This window comes from Lucilia sericata, unplaced genomic scaffold (assembly GCF_015586225.1).
Source record: "Lucilia sericata isolate MDLA Ls3-8-SP2 unplaced genomic scaffold, ASM1558622v1 Contig005083F_arrow, whole genome shotgun sequence".
In the NCBI taxonomy this organism is placed as follows: Eukaryota; Metazoa; Arthropoda; class Insecta; order Diptera; family Calliphoridae; genus Lucilia; species Lucilia sericata.
Window position 1 is genome coordinate 1 of NW_023997435.1, and position 21793 is coordinate 21793.

The 21793-nt window shown below is 32.3% G+C and overlaps 3 protein-coding genes and 1 pseudogene across 3 annotated transcripts; 1 reads left to right on the forward strand and 3 right to left on the reverse strand.

Annotated features, from left to right (window-relative positions):
* Positions 1–4939: 4939 nt before the first annotated feature.
* Positions 4940–8176, reverse strand: LOC119615367 (annotated as a pseudogene).
* A 3091-nt stretch (positions 8177–11267) lies between these two features.
* On the forward strand, positions 11268–12439 carry LOC119615369 (trypsin-1-like). The gene is made up of 3 exons (XM_037971427.1): positions 11268–11541; positions 11604–11886; positions 11973–12439. The coding sequence occupies exons 1-3, from the start codon at positions 11303–11305 to the stop codon at positions 12405–12407; spliced, it is 957 nt and encodes a 318-aa protein (XP_037827355.1). The 5' UTR covers positions 11268–11302; the 3' UTR covers positions 12408–12439.
* Positions 12440–13881: 1442 nt separating this feature from the next.
* On the reverse strand, positions 13882–18877 carry LOC119615370 (trypsin eta-like). The gene is made up of 4 exons (XM_037971429.1): positions 18612–18877; positions 14688–14874; positions 14370–14631; positions 13882–14280 (listed from the first exon to the last, which is right to left on the reverse strand). Exons 1-4 carry the CDS (start codon positions 18685–18687, stop codon positions 13903–13905), a joined length of 903 nt encoding a protein of 300 aa, XP_037827357.1. The 5' UTR covers positions 18688–18877; the 3' UTR covers positions 13882–13902.
* Positions 18878–21126: 2249 nt separating this feature from the next.
* Positions 21127–21778, reverse strand: LOC119615368 (trypsin-1-like). The gene is made up of 2 exons (XM_037971426.1): positions 21647–21778; positions 21127–21592 (listed from the first exon to the last, which is right to left on the reverse strand). Exons 1-2 carry the CDS (start codon positions 21722–21724, stop codon positions 21182–21184), a joined length of 489 nt encoding a protein of 162 aa, XP_037827354.1. The 5' UTR covers positions 21725–21778; the 3' UTR covers positions 21127–21181.
* Between the last annotated feature and the right edge of the window lie 15 nt (positions 21779–21793).

The window sequence follows — 21793 nt, forward strand, 5'->3', positions numbered from 1 at the left end:
TAATTAAACTTGAGGTAAATTTATTATTAAAAGAAACCTTCGATGGATTTGCAAAAAAATTAATACTACAATATTGTTTGTTGTCGTTCGTGTATAAAGTTTGTGTCCGATATTGATAAAGACTAAAAGAAATTTAAAATAAAAAAATATTTTTAAATGTTAGAATGTTATCAGCAAAATACTATAAACTCTTATAATAAGTAATAATAGACTTTTGAAGACGACTACATACATATAAATATTTTCTTCCATTCAAATTTACTTTCAGACCTTACCGTAATACGAACTGGGACTTTTTATGCAAAGTTTAACAAAACCCTTACCATCATACATTTGATTATTTAAAACCGATAGATATTATTTACTTTTATATATCGATTTTATTATTTTTTTATAACAACTTAGCCAACTGTTTCTAATGCTTGTTTTACTTCAAGTAGCTCCTTTTTTGTATTGTTGTTAGAAAATTTTATAATTCTTTTATAATTTTATACTGATAATTACTTTGTTTACCTTTTCATTTATGCTTTGTTTTCTTAAATACACTTTTAAACATATTTATTAAATATATTCTTTGTTGTTATTTTCAGAAGCGTGCCTCATCGCTAAAAAGGTAAATAAACCAAAATCATTTATATTTTATTCAAATTGCACTTTGTATGTTTTGAGTCTAGTTTTTTTTTTTTTTTTTTTTTTTGTTATAAAAAATTAGGTTAAAGAATAAAATATATATTTTTTTTTTTTTTTAGACTTCAAAGCCTATTTACTCAGCCTATGCGTAATATTTTAATCTGAATAGACGATAACTGAAATCTTGTTTAAATTTTACGAATGTTAAGGGCACGAGCGGTAGTGCTAATTGATTTGACACGTGGAATAGATAAGATAGACGTATTATATAACAATGGATAGGAAATTGTATTTACTGTATAAAAATACTAATGCGGCTCAGCCTTCGTTGCAAGCCCTTGATGAGACATGTGGACTTTTCAAGCAAAGAACTATGTATATACACTCAGACAAAAATGTGTACAACGACGCCATCTAACAGATCATTTTATAACTTACCGGGAACACTTCTCAAGATCCCTTGAATATAGATAGATTGATTAATGGATAGATAGATAGATAGATAGATAGATAGATAGATAGATAGATAGATAGAGATAGATAGATAGATAGATAGATAGATAGATAGATAGATAGATAGATAGATAGATAGATAGATAGATAGATAGATAGATAGATAGATAGATAGATAGATAGATAGATAGATAGATAGATAGATAGATGATAGATAGATAGATAGATAGATAGATAGATAGATAGATAGATCGATAGATCGCTCGCTCGCTCGCTCGCTCGCTCGCTCGCTCGCTCGCTCGCTCGCTCTGCTCGCTCGCTCGCTCGCTCGCTCGCTGCTCGCTCGCTCGCTCGCTGCGCTCGCTCCTCGCTCGCTTCGCTCGCTCGCTCTCCTCTCGCTCGCTCGCTCGCGCTCGCTCGCTCGCTCGCTCTCGCTCGCTCTCTGCTCGCTCGCTCGCTCTCTCGCTCTCTCGCTCTCGCCCTCGCTCTCTCGCTCGCTCTCGCTCGCTCGCTCGCTCGCTCGCTCGCTCGCTCGCTCGCTCGCTCGCTCCTCGCTCGCTCGCTCGCTCGCTCCTCGCTCGCTCGCTCGCTCGCTCGCTCGCTCGCTGCTCTCTCGCTCTCTCGCTCGCTGCTCGCTCGCTCTCGCTCGCTCGCTCGCTCGCTCGCTCGCTCGCTCGCTCGCTCGCTCGCGCTCGCTCGCTCGCTCTCTCGCTCGCTCGCTCGCTCGCTCGCTCGCTCGCTCGCTCGCTCGCTCGCTCCTCGCTCTCTCGCTCGCTCGCTCGCTCGCTCGCTCGCTCGCTCGCTCGCTCGCTCGCTCGCTCGCTCGCTCGCTCGCTCGCTCGCTCTCTCGCTCGCTCGCTCGCTCGCTCGCTCGCTCGCTCGCTCGCTCGCTCGCTCGCTCGCTCGCTCCTCGCTCCCTCCTCGCTCGCTCGCTCGCTCGCTCGCTCGCTCGCTCGCTCGCTCGCTCGCTCGCTCGCTCGCTCGCTCGCCCTCCTTGCCCCTGTTTCCTGGCCCTCCTCGCCCCCTGTCGCCCTCCTCCCTCTCTCCGCCCTTCCCCTGTCTGCCCCGTTTTTCTTTTCTTGTTTTCTTCGCTTTTTCTCTTTTCTCTCTTTCCGTTCTCCCTCTTTCCTTCCCTTGCTCCCGCCTGCCCTCCCCTTTCTTCTTTCCCTTCTTTTCTCCTTTTCTGCTCCCTGCCCGTCGCCCCCTTCCCTTGTCTCTCGTCTGCCTTCACCCTTTACATAGATACCCCGATTAGAAACTAGATGTGGACTTTATGATTACAATGATCTAAGGTTTCAGATTTCCTGTTACACTTTATAACAAACTCTTTTTAATAATTACACAGGCCAACGATGAAAAAAATAACTAACGTAATTGTGAGTTTTAATCTTCATTATATAGCGTATTCGATGTCATTTTGCGAGAAAAGTGATAGAGGTGATAGAGAAATACAGATATCAAATTCGGTTTCAGCAGATTAAAAATGCATTAAAATCAATAAAATTGATTTCAAAAGCTTTTATAAACCTTAATTTTGTTGGTCTGTGTAATTATTGGGGGGTATTGGTATTATAACAGAAGTTTGTATTAGTAGCTTTCTGAATTGTATTCAAGGTACTTAAGTAAATTCCTGTTATTAAATCTATAACTATAGCAATCAAAATTATTATAATCTCCTATGGAATTTTTATACAATAAAATTTATTATCTCATAACAAAATTTTCTAAATTTAGCTAAAACTACTTAAAAATATTTTAAATTTAAAGTAATGAATGAAAATGCGTACAAATACAAATCAATCTATTTACGTCGTTGAATGTTTATATTTGGGCTTTCCAAGATAAGAAATATGTAGGTATATACATATATCAAAAGAACACCTCGGTCTACTATGCTAAGGTTTGTTCGGGTTTTATGTGTTGGTTGCTTTCTTTAAAACCCAATGTTCCGGATTTCATTAAATACTCAATATTTATTATATCTAAATTTTGGCTTTTGTCGAAATCTCGATTTTTTTAACTATAATGAAGCATTAACATCCAGATATGTTTCTAACATTTTTGTCGAAATCTAGTTGTTTTTAAAATATTCCACCAAATCCGTATTTTTCATTAAATTTCATAAAATTTGTTATATTATTTCAACAAAATCGCTATAAACAAATTATTTTTAAAAGTCTAGATTGAATCAACGCACCCAAAATATTTGTCCAAAATATGGATTTCCCTTTAAAATGAAAATGTTTTTTGAATTTCAAAGTTTCATTCAGTCCAATTTGACACTTCACCTATTTCACCGAAACATGAATTCTCATTCAACATCTATATTTCCCGAATTTCTTTCAAATCTCGATTTTCTGAATTGTTCAGCCAAATTCGTATTTTTCCATTTCAATATTTCTACAAAATCTCAATGTTTTTCAAAAATCTGTCTTAATTTTTCACCAGAACTTCGACATTTCACCAAAATCTCGCTTTTTTTACTAAAATTTTTCTCGATTTTTCACTAAAATTTAAAAATGTTTTCACCAGAATCTCGTAATTTCAATAGGTATTTATATAAATCTATGATATTAACCGAATTTCAATATTTTTTAATTTGAGAATATTGTCTAAAAAGCCGTTGAATATTTAGCTGTTTTGATTATATTCTTCAATTTTCAAAAATATAATGTGAATTGTATAATATTTATAAAAATCGATTGGATATTGTTGGGGTTTAAAAAACTTGAATTTAAAACATTTTGAAATTTGAATTCCTTAATTTTTAAATTAATTTGAGCAAACGATCTGTCCGTACCACTGTCATTACTGTTTAAATTAAGCTTTAATCCGAAAAGCTTTTTGTTAAGCTTTTTTTAACGGAAAATTAAGAAAATAAAGTTTATTTACTGCAAACGTAACGTGGGCCGATTAGAGAATGTGACTGTACCCAGCAAAAACTTACATTGAAAAGTAAAGGGTTAAAATGCTGAAATTTACTTACACAATAGCATTTAAAGTTATTATTTTAACACAGGGATGACATTGGAGGCAAGTACTTACCACGGTCGCTTACAAATAGGGAGTAAAGTAAGTACATAGTTTTGTTTCTAAGAAAAAAATATCTACGAGGATAAGTCCACTGCGTCTACTATTAGTTTTCACAAAAACTATTTTTTTCGTTTGTGTTAAAAACAAATTTCGAAAACAATATGTCATCACTGACAAGTAAGTACTTACATAATGTATTATTTATAAGTCATTACTAGATTCCTATGTAATGCATACGGTATGTAGTAGTCATTGAAAAGTATGTTGTTGAGAAAGTACAAGTCATTACCATGTTTATACTGGGTATATAAAAGTATAAGACAGAAATGACAAATTATGAATTCTCCTAGTTCCAAACATATTACTTTCTTCTCGTCGGATTATACTCAGGCTACATTTTGGTAAATTTGTAGTTATTTTTTTAAAAATAAAATTTGGTATCAACTTCCAAGTTTTTTTTCTAAATGGTAAACAATCAATGTAGTAATCAGACTTGATTATTCCATTTAAAAAATAGCAATTTTTGGGTGAATTTAACATTTTCGTCTTATAGGAAAGAAATGAATATATTCACTAATTTTTATTACTACTTATTTATTTATTTACTCATTTCATTTCACTATAAACAAAATTAAATACCAACATTAAACTAACTAAAATACTGAACAACTTAAACCCGAAACACCATTGCTACCAGGAGCAAATTTGGCAAAGTACCATTATTAAAAGCTGTTTCATTTAATATCCAATTTTAAAAAAAGCTACATCCGTAATAAACACCCAGGATTTTCTAGGTTGAGCACACCTTGACCCCATGAAATACACCAGCTTGACGACCCAACATACCAAAGGACCACCAGAATCACCTTGACAAGCATCTTTTTCACCTTGCAAATAACCGGCACAAATCATACCGTCATGTATCGCCGAACCATATTCGGTTTTTTTTACGACAATCATTTACATCTATAATGGGCAAATCCACAGTTCTGAGGAAGTCGGGAGGATAACCCTATTATAAAATATATTAGATAAGGATATATAATGTTCTATGTAGAAAACTTACATCTTCGGTATTACCCCAACCGGTAGCCTGACATATGGTATTATTAGCCAAAGGTGCATCATTGAGTATTATTGGCCTAATGGTGGGATGTCTAGCAGGTACTGTACCATTTAACATTATTAGGACTATATCATCGTCAAAGGTGCTTAAATTAAATTGTGGGACTTTTTTTACTATTTTTATTATATCAAATACTAGGGTATTGTTGTTGTATTCAAAACGATCAAGATTTCCCATGACCACAATGAAATCTTCGTCTGGTAAAAATGTACCATCAGGTTCAGCCATATTGTAACTAAAAGAGAGCGGAAATGAAAAATAATATTATAAGTAAATATTTATGTAAACTTGTTTTAAATTATCTTATCAAAATGTTTTAAGTATTAACTTTTTCAGGAAGACATTTCCCTACTTAAGTGTGTGTTGAAAATTTACTTAAGTTTCCAAATAACTATAAAACATATTTCGAATACTTTTCTAAAACTGTCACCTTTCCGAACAATATAACTTTACGATTTGAACAAAAAAATTATCTTCAATTCAACGGAAAATTTATGTTTTAATATAGACCCAGAATAAGATGAAACTTCCAAAAAAAAATTTTAAAATTTCGAATTTTTAGAACTACAAAATTTTAGCAAAATCTCAAGGTTTTAGTGGAATTTGCATTTTCAACCTTGATGTCTCATAAAACCCATTTTTTCATAAAAGTCTAGATCGATCTTCTACTAAAACAAATTTTCATCTAAAAATGGGACTTTCACCAAAAATCTAGATTTTTTAAATGGCAGTAACATAGTGAATCCCAACCGATTTTAAGTTTCTGAACGGATTTAGAAGCTGAGGCCTTTATAATGCGGTTCCTATATAAAATACTTTGAAAAAACTTTAAAACTGTGCAAAGCTAAATCAAAACATATATGCCATTTCTACGATATTACTTTCCGACCCTTTAAATTATATATTGTTATTCTGGATCCTTTTGGAGTCTATATGTCTGTTCTTCTGCAGTTTTGTTGAAATCAATTTTCTGAAAACCCCAAATATCTTCTGGATCCAAATATTAAATAATTCTGTTAGACATGCTTCCGAGAAGATAGATATTTAAAATCAGCAAAATCGCTCCATAAATAATGGAGATATGAGCACAAATCAGAGAAAACCTCTGAAATTTTAATAAAAATTTAAAATCGTGGTACCAAGAACTCTTTCTTGGTACTTTTTCCTTCTTTAACAGGTATTATATTAAGAATCTATAAGAGAGAACTTTTTGCTACTTTTTCTTTCTTCTTTTTTATTATTTAACATGTAAGAAGTATAGTCGGGCGTGGCCGACCATATGATACCCTACACCAGTTATGAATATTAAATGTGATTTATTTTTCATAATAAAGCATTTATCATCAATATTCCCTTGTTCCGATACATTTAAGCAATTTATGGATGAAAAACTTATTTTCTGAAAGAGGCTTTATATGGGGCTAGGGGCAAATATGGACCAAGCCCGATAAAATTTTGTGAATATATTTATATTTATATAATATTTTATTGTGCTGAATTTCATCGCGATATTTGTGTTTATAAGTTAATTTCGGACATTCAAGTAATTTTCTGAAGGGGACTTTGTATGGGAGCTAGGGTCAAATTGGGCCCGATCTTTATCAAATTGGGCCCGATCTTTATCAAATTTGGCAGGGTCATCAGGACTTCTATAAAACTTAGTTATGCCGTATGGGGCTAGGTGAAATAATGGACCGATTTTAACCATTTTCAATAGGCTTCGTCCTTGGGTCAAATTAAAACGTGCATGCCAAATTTCATCCAATTATCTTGAAAATTGCGACCTGTACCTTGCGCACAAGGTTTACATGGACAGCCAGCCAGCCAGACGGACGGACGGACGGACATAGCTTAATCGACTCAGAAGCCGATTGGTATACTTTAAGGTGGGTCTAGGACGAATATTTTTGTATGTTACAAACATCAGCACAAATCCAATATACCCTCCCCAATAAAGTGGTGTAGGGTATAAAAATAACATTCAGAGCCGTGAGAGCGTGAAAATCTGTAGGAAAGGATTTTTTTGTACTTTTCGTTCTTTAAGAGAAAATGTTTCTACAATATTGATCATATAGGAGTCTAATGTATTGAAACTCAAGAATAATTATTTTTGATACTTTTTCGTTCTTTAACTGGTACTATTTGAAAATTTTATAATATTGAACCTAAAAACCAAAGTTAACTTTCTGGTACTTTTTGTGGTACTCCAATTCCATGCGCTCTCAGTGGACGCTCTTATTTCGGGTGTGCAACGAAATTTTGAGATCTGATAAGTATTTGCAATTGTAGACACACTAGAACACTAACTACTAACCTACCGTAGGAACACAGAATATCAATTTAGTTTCAATAGAAACTTAGAAATGTTGTGTAAACATTTCAATCCAAATTTAACTAAAAACCTAATTGTCTGCCCCACTTCTTTTCTCTCTAAATTACTTACTTCACAAAACAATGAGCAGCACTTAAGACCACATTTTCGGAAATCAAAGCTCCACCGCATATATGACCAGTACCAAAGAAATAGCCATCATTCAAACGACGTCTAACAGAGACTTGATGCATAGTTGCATTCAAAGTGGCCTCAGTGCCATTGATAATTCTGGGATCTGTGGGTTTAGCAGATTTCAAAAAATCCAAAGGAGAAGTGCCAGCCACTGAAATTTGTTAAAAAAATATATATAAAAATGTATTGAATTTTAAAATAATTATTTAATACTCACATATGCCATTAATTTGCAATAGCAATACAAACTCAAAACCAAAATCCAAGATAAATTCCATTTAAACATTTTGAAAATGATTTTCTCCTTTAACCGTAGAAATGTGTTATAACAAAATCGTGTTGCTCGGTTAAAGGTTTGGCAACTAATAAACGTTAAAAGAGACGAAATATTTTAATCGTCTGAACAAATTAATCAACTGCTATATATAAATAATAATAATATTAAATATAAGTACTTATTTATATTAATATTGTTTTTTATTAAAATGATATTTTGCTTGCCTATCTTTTTTTTTTTTTTTTTTTTTTTTGCTTTCCAAACAATCAAAATAAATTGATATGATATTTTACCCGTTATATTTACTATTACATTTAGTAGGAGAGTCGAATATTTTCAAATTTTAACATCCATAAAATAATCTAATCTCAAGAACGAGTAAGTACTCGTAACAATTTTTAGTTTGTTGTTACTGTGAAAACTCCTTGTCTTGTTTTGTTTTTTATTTATGATAGATTTGTACCTGTACTAGACTTGTTGTAGTTATTTGGTCTAATTGGAATTACCAATATAGGTTTTTACGCTGATTTTTTTTCATTCTTTTTTTTTATATAAATGTTGCCAAAAACGTTCCCTATTTGAAGTGATTTTATTGATAAGAATTTAAAACAAAAATCCCATACTATACAAGATACGGTTTTCATTGGAATTAATTAGGTTTTAATTTATTGTTTTATGGGATTAATTGAAAGTAAGTGGCAATTGTGTTTAAAAATTGTGGAAGAGCAGAACTTTTTCAAAAAATATTGAATTGAAAAGTATGGGAGTGTAAAATTCAGCTTCATAAAATGGATAGATAGATAGATAGATAGATAGATAGATAGATAGATAGATAGGAAGATAGATACATAGATAGATAGATAGATAGATAGATAGATAGATAGATAGATAGATAGATAGATAGATAGATAGATAGATAGATAGATAGATAGATAGATAGATAGATAGATAGATAGATAGATAGGAAGATAGATACATAGATTAGATAGATAGATAGATAGATAGATAGATAGATAGATAGATAGATAGATAGATAGATAGATAGATAGATAGATAGATAGATAGATAGATAGATAGAAGATAGATAGATAGATAGATAGATAGATAGATAGATAGATAGATAGATAGATAGATAGATAGATAGATAGATAGATAGATAGATAGATAGATAGATAGATAGATAGATAGATAGATAGATAGATAGATAGATAGATAGATAGATAGATAGATAGATAGATAGATAGATAGATAGATAGATAGATAGATAGATAGATAGATAGATAGATAGATAGATAGATAGATAGATAGATAGATAGATAGATAGATAGATAGATAGATAGATAGATAGATAGATAGATAGATAGATAGATAGATAGATAGATAGATAGATAGATAGATAGATAGATAGATAGATAGATAGATAGATAGATAGATAGATAGATAGATAGATTAGATAGATAGATAGATAGATAGATAGATAGATAGATAGATAGATAGATAGATAGATAGATAGATAGATAGATAGATAGATAGATAGATAGATAGATAGATAGATAGATAGATAGATAGATAGATAGATAGATAGATAGATAGATAGATAGATAGATAGATAGATAGATAGATAGATAGATAGATAGATAGATAGATAGATAGATAGATAGATAGATAGATAGATAGATAGATAGATAGATAGATAGATAGATAGATAGATAGATAGATAGATAGATAGATAGATAGATAGATAGATAGATAGATAGATAGATAGATAGATAGATAGATAGATAGATAGATAGATAGATAGATAGATAGATAGATAGATAGATAGATAGATAGATAAGATAGATAGATAGATAGATAGATAGATAGATAGATAGATAGATAGATAGATAGATAGATAGATAGATAGATAGATAGATAGATAGATAGATAGATAGATAGATAGATAGATAGATAGATAGATAGATAGATAGATAGATAGATAGATAATAGATAGATAGATAGATAGATAGATAGATAGATAGATCGAATTGAGTTAAATGCCATTGAGTTGAATTAAAATGAAAAGCATGTCCCATACGGAACTAAGTGACCCAACATTTAAAACCGATGTCTTTCAAATAAATTTGCACTAATGTTAGTGATATTAGATAGTAGTTCAGATACAAATTTTCAACAAAATCGACCAAGCTCCTTCTGAGTGACAGATATCTTTTGTTACAAAATTATGCTTAGGTTAAAGAAGAATCACACAAGTACGTATGTATGTAATTCACAGGTCAAAACACTAAGATTTTCAAAGAAATAACATTCAAAACAATTAAATCGATAGCGTGATAATGCAACGTATTGACCGCCCACGTTACACCATCCGGCAAGTGTTATTACTACATAACTTTATTTTCTTAATAAAATATGTTGGGCTCATTATGCCCAGTTATTATACCTCTAATTCTAGAAGTTTTTTCAGTGTGCTTTTATCTTTTTCATCGATATCGAGATGAATTATTCCAGAATGTATCCGATTCGATTTCAAACTTATAACTTATATTCCTATAAAAGGCCAGGATAGACATTCGCACATGATGTGTTCAAGTCCATATCTGCTCCGGCTCGATATTATGACCTTGTACCCAGCACAGATTCTACGCTTATTTTTCATTAAGAACCTGTAACTCTCTTCGATAACGGTTGACTACCTTAGATCCAATAATTCTATTAGATAGGGCCTTCATAGCATCTTGGTTCAGAAGATAAACATATTTTCTGAAATCAAAAATAACCGATTTTGAATTGAAAAAGAATTCAAAATAGTGCAAATGCTAAATGCTAAAAGAGTTCTTGTCCGATCGAAAGACATCGGTTTCAGAAGTTGTGTATGTCAAGTGACACAACAAAATCCCCCATATGGATATATTCTTAATTTTAATTTTAAAATGTTTTGGAACCATCCCATCCTTCAACCACTAAAGGATTGCACCATGACTATATTGTTAACAATTTTCCAACCAGGTTATTGCGCAAAAAACGTGCAATAACCTCTTTAAATTATTTAATTTTAATTAAAAAGAAAAATTTCGCATGAATTGCTAAATTCGTCATCATTATCTTATCAATAGAAAATAAATTTTCATTTATATTTAACTATTGAATAATGTAAAGTACTTATAACAAAAATATCCAATATCAAGACATAAAAAATGCATCTAAAGATTGCAATAAATCAGTTTAAAATCAGAATATGACTGATTGTCAATCATTTAGTTTAAATCGAGAAAATATGAACTTAATTAAATTAAATTTATTATTTTTAAGTTATCTATTACAAGGTCTTGAAATTAAAGCCGACTTAGAGTCACGCGTTATAAATGGTCAAGAAGTAAAATGGAATAGTACACGCTATCAAGTGTCCGTACGTTTAGAGCTAATTGATCGTTATTTTTTCGGTATTGGTCATTTGTGTGGTGGCAGTATTATTGGACGTAATACTATACTAACCTCAGCTCATTGTATATGGAAGTGAGTGGGCCCTTTAACAAATTTTTTTTTAATATTGTGTTAAACGTTTTTTTAATGATTAGTGCCGCCAACAATAGTTTCTATCCTGCTAGTACATTTTCCGTGGTAATGGGAAATTTGGATAAAACTTTAAATAATGAAAACTCACTTAAGTTTAGTGTTACGAAAATAATAACTGGTACAAATTACAATTATGATACTTTTCAAGATGATTTGGCTATAATGTTTCTAGAGAAATCGATACCGAAAAATTATACACGAGCAGAAGTCATTAAATTAAATGATAATATGAACTTGACATATAATAAAAACTGTATTGTAACCGGTTGGGGTTTAACGGAGAAAGTAAGTTTCTAAAATAATTACTATATAATTTAAATCAGTTCATATTTTTAGTCCTCCGTTAATATTAACTTCATCTTTTTCCCTAGAACACATACCCGAAAAATCTTATGTTTGTTGAAGTTCCCCTGGTTAATAGAGAAACCTGTACGATAAATTATGGTACCGAGAACCTACTGGATGGCATGTTATGTGCCGGTTATATGAAGGGTGAAATTGATGCTTGTTCTGGTGACTCGGGTGGTCCTTTAGTTTGTGATAATAAACTTGTGGGTATTGTGTCATTTGGCTTGGGATGTGCTATACCCGGTTATCCAGGTGTTTACACTAATGTGGCCTATTATTACGATTGGATACGTAAACAAGCCGGTTTGTCGCGAAATAGTAACAAGTTGATTATGGATTTAGTAGCTATGGATAATACAACCATCACTGGAAATTCTACGAATAAATTTTGTGGCAATATTTTTATAATTATTTGCTTGATTTTTATTAACTTTATTAAAAATAAATTGTTATGTTAAAATTTCCTTAAAAATTTAGGGAACGATCAAAACGGGCCTGGGGATTTACATTGAAAGCACAGAAATCACTACTGTAGCTTCCATAAAGAGATCTCTGTTATAATAGGGATTGGAATAAATATGGCGCCAAGAAAGATGAACATAGTTTCCAATAGCCAGCGCGATCATAGTTGATAATAAGGTAAAATTTAAAACCATTTTGGTTTTAAAATCCATAAGCAATAAAATGAATGCAAAACCGTTTGAGGCAACTAGGGCTGAATTGAAAACATGGACGAGCGGATCCTTTACGACTACAAAGATATTGGGCAATACGAATGGATTGAGACGAATGTAGAGCGTACGAAGTGGAAAGTGATACGTCTATTTATGTCTAAATGAATTTCCTCTAGAAGTCTGAGTGGAACATTTTAAGAAACTACGTCCAGGAAACTGAGTTTTCGAATATCGGACGATAATACTTTCATAGATTACTAAATATGTTTTTTTCCATAAATATTTTCCATGCAAATGAACGCAGCCCATGCTCTATAGTGGCCTAGATGTATTTCTTCGGATCTACCAACCTAAATTAGCCTAAAAACCGACCGATCTTGGGATTTAGTATCATAATTTACATGACCGATAGAAACATGATTTACGGACCGATCTTGGGATTTAGTATCATGATTTACATGAGGTTTTAATTTTTAATTAATTTTCGGAATAAGGCAATATGTAGTAAAATCTAGGTCCTATAACGGACCGAATTTGGAAAAGGTGATTGTTAAAAAAATTATAATATCGAATTTGATCGCAATATCGAAATTAATTCGAAACTTATAATTTCTTAGAAAATCTTTGGTACTCAATCAATATAGATCAACAATAGATTTAATTTTTGAATGTTTGTTTTATGGGTGTAGAGTTATTTATAGACCGATCTTCTTTAAGCTATCAGAGCTTATGTCCAATGTCATCGTCATAATATTAACTAAACTAAAGACATTATACGGAGCCTAAGCTCAAGATCGTTTAAAACTAAAAACATATTGTTCTGAAATTTCTGATAACCATGTATCATGATTTACATGAGGTTTTAATTTTTAATTAATTTTCGGAATAAGGCAATATGTAGTAAAATCTAGGTCCTATAACGGACCGAATTTGGAAAAGGTGATTGTTAAAAAAATTATAATATCGAATTTGATCGCAATATCGAAATTAATTCGAAACTTATAATTTCTTAGAAAATCTTTGGTACTCAATCAATATAGATCAACAATAGATTTAATTTTTGAATGTTTGTTTTATGGGTGTAGAGTTATTTATAGACCGATCTTCTTTAAGCTATCAGAGCTTATGTCCAATGTCATCGTCATAATATTAACTAAACTAAAGACATTATACGGAGCCTAAGCTCAAGATCGTTTAAAACTAAAAACATATTGTTCTGAAATTTCTGATAACCATAATAAAAAAAATAAAATTCTTAATGCATAATCAAACTAATTTATTATAGAAAATATAATAAACTAACAATTACAAAAATATTAAAATAATTAATTAAAACTAAACTTCTAGCGCTATTGCTATAGAGAGTATAATTTAAAGTCTTATTTTGTACGACAATCCAATCATAAAACGCACTAACATTTGTATAAACTCCCGGTTTATCGGCTAAGGCACAGCCCTCACCCCACGACACTACGCCTGTTAGTAGACCATTGCAAACTAAAGGTCCACCCGAATCACCTTGGCAAGCATCCACGCCACCCATAGACATATAACCGGCACAAATCATAGATAGGGGAATATAACCATAACTGTTGCGACATTGTTCATAGGATATAATGGGTACGATGGCAGCCCAAAGATTTACCGACAGTTGTCCCTTTAAGAAATAAAAATAATAATAGTGTTCAGTGATAATAATATTTAAACTCATATCACTTAATGAATATTTCAATAGGTTTCACTTACATTTCCCATATCACCCCATCCACTAATTTTACACATACTAACAGCTGCTGTTTGTTGCGTATTAAGCTGTATCGCCTTTACGGTGGACCAATTCCAGGGTATATAACCATTTATGAATAACAAAGCTATATCATTGATAAAAGTTGTGGCATTATATCTATAATGTGAGATAATTTGTTGAACATTATATTGTAATTGCTGAGGGTCGGGCAGTAGACGATTAGCATTTCCCATTACCACTGTAAAATCATTGGCAACATATCTGTATTTAAAAAATGAATTATTAATAGTAATTATTTGTATTTTTCTTGGACATACTTATGTACACAGTGAGCTGCTGTTAAAATCAATCGCTGTCCAATTACGGATCCACCACAAATATGACCTTGACCAAAACCTCGGGATTTTTCTCTTGCTTTAACTCTTAGGGATACTTGATAACTGGCTTCGTAAATGCTAATTGGATAACCTCCTACGATTTTACTTTCTTTAGCGGGTTCAGCATCTGAAAAAGTTGCAAAATAGATTTTAATTTGGAACAAGTTTAGGAAAAATAAACACACTGTTTAATTCGTCTACTGCGAATCTTATATATCCCATATTTTATGTATATTTTTGGATTTTGGATATTTTTCTAGATTATGCCAGTCTTATGTACGAACATTTGTAAGATTTCCATTAATTGTGGACTAGAGGTGTATTCGGCTCACCAATGTACCTACTGTTATCAGGTCCCAACGGAAACTGTTGCCCGTGGGGACGGCAGCGGGCGGGAGGGCCGAAGGAGAGGCGGAAAGGGAGACAGCGAGCGAGCGAGCGAGCGAGGAGAGAGCGAGCGAGCGAGCGAGCGAGCGAGCGAGCGAGCGAGCGAGCGAGAGCGAGCGAGCGAGCGAGCGAGCGAGCGAGCGAGCGAGCGAGCGCGAGCGAGCGAGCGAGCGAGCGAGCGAGGAGCGAGCGACCGAGGACGAGCGAGCGAGCGAGCGAGCGAGCGAGCGAGCAGCGAGCGAGCGAGCGAGCGAGCGAGCGAGCAGCGAGCGCGAGAGCGAGCGAGCGAGCGAGGAGCGAGCGAGCGAGCGAGAGCGAGCGAGCGAGCGAGCGAGAGAGCGAGCGAGCGAGCTAGCGAGCGAGCGAGAGCGAGCGAGCGAGCGAGCGAGCGAGCGAGCGAGCGAGCGAGCGAGCGAGCGACCGACAGAGCGAGCGAGAGCGAAGCGAGCGAGCGAGCGAGCGAGGCTAGCGAGAGAGCGAGCGAGGAGAGCGAGCGAGCGAGCGAGCGAGCGGCTAGCTAGCGAGCGAGCGATCTACCTATAGAGCGATCTAGCGAGCGATCGAGCGAGCTAGATCAGCGATCTATCTAGCTATCTATCTAGCTATCTACTATCGACTATCTTATCTATCTATCTATCTATCTATCTACCTATCTATCTATCTATCTATCTATCTATCTATCTATCTATCTATCTATCTATCTATAGATTTTGAAATTTATATGAATTTTCTAATACAGATTTATTACCTCAATTATGTTTTCAACTGTATAAAGTTTTATGACCTCAGACAAGTACCTCAAGTATTTCATCATTATAATAAATTTGAAACTCTATCCATAAGTGTTTCCATAATTATCGTTACTGTTATCAATTTACCTGAACACAATACTAATTGTTAATACTAGTTCAAGTTCATAATGTTGTAATATTCGAACATTACATTTACGTTTATAACCACTATGATTTATTTATAGTTATTATTTATTAAACGATAACAGAAAATTATGTTATCGATTTTTAAGTATTTAATTTTTATGTGAGTGAACGATTAGATATGATTTTCAAGTACAGTGTTAAATATACATATAAAACATTCGCTGGGTTACTATTGTTCCTACTTACATGTATATTAACGGACATATAAAGGATCTAATATTTTGATTAAAATAATAATCATTTTTCTTTTTAATTTCGCCAATTTCATTTAAAATAAAATATGTATCTACCATTTTTTTCTTGTTATTGATTAAAATTAAATTTCTTTGCAAAGTTGTTTAAAAAATTTTTATTTATACATACATATGTATATCAATGACATCTAATATTTATAAATTAGCACAAAAAGAGATAAGACAATCTTTAGTTTTGTGAATTTTTATGATATGATACGATTTTTATTTATTTTAAATAGAAAATAATATGACGCCATTAATCATTTATTAACTTGTTTGTAAATTAGAAAAATGTCGGCAAATTAATTATTAAGAATTGAATATTGAAAAAATTTTGTGATTCTGCACCTAATAATTTATATGACAAGGGAAATAAATTATATTTTTTTATGTAAATATTTGTTCATTTCACTTTTATCATAATAAAACTTTATTATATTTATGTTACTATTCTATGTACAGGGTATTTCAATGTTAAGTGTTAATTATGGGCGAAGTTCAAAAGTAGTTTAAAAATCCTATATATATGTATGTATGTATGTATGTATGTATGTATGTATGTATGTATGTATGTATGTATGTATGTATGTATGTATGTATGTATGTATGTATGTATGTATGTATGTATGTATGTATGTATGTATGTATGTATGTATGTATGTATGTATGTATGTATGTATGTATGTATGTATGTATGTATGTATGTATGTATGTATGTATGTATGTATGTATGTATGTATGTATGTATGTATGTATGTATGTATGCATGTGTATGTATGTATGAATGAATGTATGTATGTATGTATGTATGTATGTATGTATGTATGTATGTATGTATGTATGTATGTATGTATGTATGTATGTATGTATGTATGTATGTATGTATGTATGTATGTATGTATGTATGTATGTATGTATGTATGTATGTATGTATGTATGTATGTATGTATGTATGTATGTATGTATGTATGTATGTATGTATGTATGTAAGTATGTATGTATGTATGTATGTGTGTGTGTGTGTGTGTGTGTATGTATGTATGTATGTATGTATTTATCCATGTATGTATGTTTAGCGCTCTTACAAATGTACTATCGATAGTGTAACTTATAGACTTATAGTCTGTTCTTTATATAGTCTTGAGGATTGACTCGCCTACTATTCTATGTACTAGTCTATTGACTTGCATTTGGACTAGTCTATTGACTAATCTATTAAATAGTTTATGGGTTTATCTATAGACTAGTCAATGACTACTTTCTTAGCCTAGTCTATGGACTAGGCTATTGCCTACCAAATTGATTAGCCTATGTTCTAGTCTATTAACTACTCTATGAATCAGTCTTTGCACTAGTCTATTTACTAATCTATTGACTAGCATATGGATTTATCTATAGTCAATGACTAGTTTGTGGACTATTCTATTGACTAATCTATGGACCAGGTATGGTCTAGTCTATGGACTAGTCTAGGGACTTGTCTATTAACTAGTCTGTGGACTAACCTGTTGACTAATCTATTGACTAGTCTATGGTCATGCATATGAACTAGTCTATGGACTAGTCTATTTAATAGTCTATGGACTAATCTATTGACTAGTCTATGAACTAGTCTATGGACTTGTCTATCGACTAGTCTATAGATTTGTCAATGACTAGGCTATATACAGTTTTTTTAATAAAATATTATTGCAGTTCTCTCAAATGGCTAGCTTCCCTTCTTCACAATAACATGCATAATAATAAACTTATAAATTATACATAATTTAACATTATCATATAATATTTGTTTTATTGAACTACAACACTGAAATATATACATCATGAGTATGAGTAATATTAACTAATTAAAACTAAATTGCTCATACGTTATCAGTAACAGCTGCTACATTGTGTTTCAAAAAAATACACATAATAAATTTTTAAAAAATTGTATTATTTTCCTAAAGAATTTGAAGCGTAAAGATTAACTAACCACTTGTTTCTATAAGACGTTAAACTATTTTTCATTGTATAAAAGTGAGAATTAAAATTTGTAAACATTTACAAAAAGGGATAAAACTTATAAAATAAGTTTGTAAATTTAAATTTTTTTCTAAATATTACACACATTATGGATATATAGAACATAATTTAATTATAGAATTTATTAATATCTAGACTTTATGCATTTAAGAATTAATTAATAAATTTTTTTAAAATTAACTTATCACAATTTTTCATAGAATAGGGGATTTTTGTTATACATAATATGTATGTATATCTTTCTATCTTTTTAAAAAGATTATATTGTTTAAACTCACTTCCATTTGTAGCACAACTAATTAACAAGATAACATATAAAAGCATCTGGCTAACTAATTTTAATTTGTTTATCATTATTATTCTTTTTTTGTGTTATTTTTTTTTTTAATTATTTTCTTTCGATACACGGAATATTTAATTTATCCGTAACTTTTGCTTTGCTTTATTTTCACCATTAATCTTCAAATCGAAATTATAACTGTCGGTACGTTAAATTATTACAAAAATTTTGGGTTCTTATGTTATATTTTATATACAACACGTTATTAGCTCAAGAATAACAACAAATTGTTAAAAAAAAATATTGTATATCAGCAAAAAAAAAAGGTAACGATTGACTCAAATATGGTTAAACGACGTTTCTTATCGCGATATCTTATCACAAAACTAAATGAATATTATTCGAAAACAAAAAGTAAGTCATGAAAATTATAACGATAAAGTTGTTGCCGGTTAAGGTTTAGAAAAAAAATTAATTGTGAATTTTTTCGGCAGAATTTGTTTTAAATTTTGGTAGTAAAAAAATCCCCAAGTGTCAATTTTTGAGTCATAAATTTCGATTTTTTGCTACAAATAGTAAAAATGAAAGTGTGCTCACGTCTAAGAAATTGCGAGTAAAGCGAAAATACTTCAAAAAAAATATAGTGAAGATTATATTGAATTAGGAAAGAAAACAAAATGATAATGTGGCTCAAATTTACGAAAAATGCTCAATTTACCGAATATATATTATTTTTCGGATAGAAACCTTATTAGTTAAATAAAATTACTTATTCAGGCTGCTAAATTTAGTTTACTCCCAATACAAAATATTTTTCATAGAATAGTTTGGTAAAATTGTATTCCCCTAGATCCTATTAGATCGGTTTAAGGGTCTACAGCCGATTTTTGGTTTTTCATATAAAAATCGATATTTTGTGGAAATATGAGTGATGACAGATATGCTTTATTTTGCCAATTGGAGAGGTATTTAAGTGGCCTCCGGTTGGTTAGTGTTCTAGTCTGGTAGACCGGAGGTGGTGAGTTCGATTCCCACCTGAGGCACTGGTTAAGGAACGCACAACAGGCCCGTTAGAGGCCTCGGTGTATTTCTTCGGATTTGATGTATATACATCCTCCTTTCAAACTAACTAACTAAGGACCTATAGTCGATTTTATGTTTTTCATATAAAAATCGATTTTTTATGAAGAGTATGAGTGATCAAAAATTTTCCTTATGTTGTCGATTGAAACGTTATTTAAGGATCTACAGCCGATTTTGCATTTATCATATAAAAAAACCATTTTTGTTAAAAAAAATATATGAAAAATGTTTTCACTAGTTTTATAACCATTACATCTGTAACACATCGAAATATTGGTCATAGGCTCACAAAGGTATGTTATGGGTCCTTAGTAAATTCTAAGACGATCTAGCTCTGCCCGTCCGTCTGTCTGTTGAAAGCACGATAGAGTCCGAACGGGAAGAGCTAGAGGGTTGAAATGTAAGGTTTGCTAGGTATTGAAAATGGGCAATATCGATCCACGTTTTCGGATAGCCCCCATATAAACCAGCATTAAGGGGCTGTAACTGTTTTTAAAGTACAAGTATAGCGATGAAATTCGACATAAATAAGTTTCATATGAAAATCTCTCTGCCAAATTTTATGAGGATCGGTCCATAATTGATCCTATCCCCCATATAAGTTCCTCTTCAGAAAATGACTATAACGCTCATTACTGGTTTAAAAATACGAACATAGCGATAACATTTTACATAAGTAAGTTTCTTACGAGTCAAAACCTCTCTACTGACTTAATGAGAATCAGTCCACAATTGTCCATACCCCCCTAAAATGTCCCCTTCAGAAATTACTTCAACGCTCATTACTGGCTTAAAAATACTCCCTACCTCTCTCAGAAAATGACTATAACGCTCATTATTGGTTTAAAAATACAAACATAGTGATAACATTTTACATAAGTAAATTTCTTAGGAGTCAAAACCTATTTACTGACTTAATGAGAATCGGTCCATAATTGTCCATACCTCCATAAAAGGCCCCCTTCAGAAATTACTTCAACACTCATTACTGGCTTAAAAATGAAATTCGACACATGTTTGTTCCGAGCCAAAAACTCGACCCATTTTATGTGGTTCGGTTCATAATTGACCCTACCCCTAGTATAAGGGGGTTAAAAGTGCGAGATGAACTTCGAAACACAATCATTCTATAAAATTTGATAACAATCGGTCCATAATTGACCCTATTGCCCATATATGTATATGTTCACGGTTTCAAAATTTAACAAAAATATTTTGTTTTTAAAAATAAATATCCTGTTAATTCCAAAAGAACTCGGTCCATAATTGACATAAGCTATATTTAATTTCACAAAATCACATATGATATTTATAGGAGAGCATTCCTTTTACGGCATACTGTTTGATGGTGGGTATATGAGATTCGGTACAGCCAAATATATCACACGCACTTGTTCAAAATCTACAGATGTAATCACATATTTTTACCATTTTCTTAGTTGTAGCCCTATTTATGGATAATTTTTTATTATTTTACTTCATTACTTATTCGGTAAAATATTTCCTTAACATTAACATAACTAAAGGCATAACAAAACTTAAAAACATCGACACATTTCGATTCGCTCCATCACCACCATCATAGTCATAATAACGATAATAACTATAATTAAAAGAATTATTATTTGTAACAATCCAATTATTATAGTATGAAACATTCGTATAAACACCCGGATAACCAGGTTGAGCACAGCCTTGACCCCAGGAAACAATACCAACTAGGACACCGTTACAAACTAAAGGACCACCAGAATCACCCTGACAGGCATCGACACCACCGGTTTGCATGTAACCAGCACATAACATGCCCATCGAAAGATTACCATAATTCGTATCACAAGTGGTGTAATTTACAATGGGTACAGTGGCTTCCATTAAGACATCTGATATATAGCTCTGTAAGAGAAGTGAAACATTATTAGTGCCTAAAAGTTAGGAATGTTAACTCACATAACCCGTTGAACCCCAACCCGATACTGTACATATGGTGCCACTTGGCTCGGGTTGTGTATTTAACGGTATAGCCATTACTGTTGGCCAATTCCATGGTATATAACCATTAAATAGAAATAGTGCCACATCGTTGACAAAAGTATT

Excerpts from the sequence above, each read along its gene's own strand:
- LOC119615369 (XM_037971427.1), top strand. The coding sequence starts at position 11,303 with ATGAACTTAATTAAATTAAATTTATTATTTTTAAGTTATCTATTACAA. Across the intron at positions 11,542-11,603 it reads TCAGCTCATTGTATATGGAA|TGCCGCCAACAATAGTTTCT; the intron begins GTGAGTGGGCCC and ends TTTAATGATTAG. Across the intron at positions 11,887-11,972 it reads GTTGGGGTTTAACGGAGAAA|AACACATACCCGAAAAATCT; the intron begins GTAAGTTTCTAA and ends CTTTTTCCCTAG.
- LOC119615370 (XM_037971429.1), bottom strand. The coding sequence starts at position 18,687 with ATGATAAACAAATTAAAATTAGTTAGCCAGATGCTTTTATATGTTATC. Across the intron at positions 14,875-18,611 it reads TAGTTGTGCTACAAATGGAA|ATGCTGAACCCGCTAAAGAA; the intron begins GTGAGTTTAAAC and ends CAACTTTTTCAG. Across the intron at positions 14,281-14,369 it reads GATGGGGTGATATGGGAAAT|GGACAACTGTCGGTAAATCT; the intron begins GTAAGTGAAACC and ends TATTTCTTAAAG.
- LOC119615368 (XM_037971426.1), bottom strand. The coding sequence starts at position 21,724 with ATGGCTATACCGTTAAATACACAACCCGAGCCAAGTGGCACCATATGT. Across the intron at positions 21,593-21,646 it reads GTTGGGGTTCAACGGGTTAT|AGCTATATATCAGATGTCTT; the intron begins GTGAGTTAACAT and ends CTTCTCTTACAG.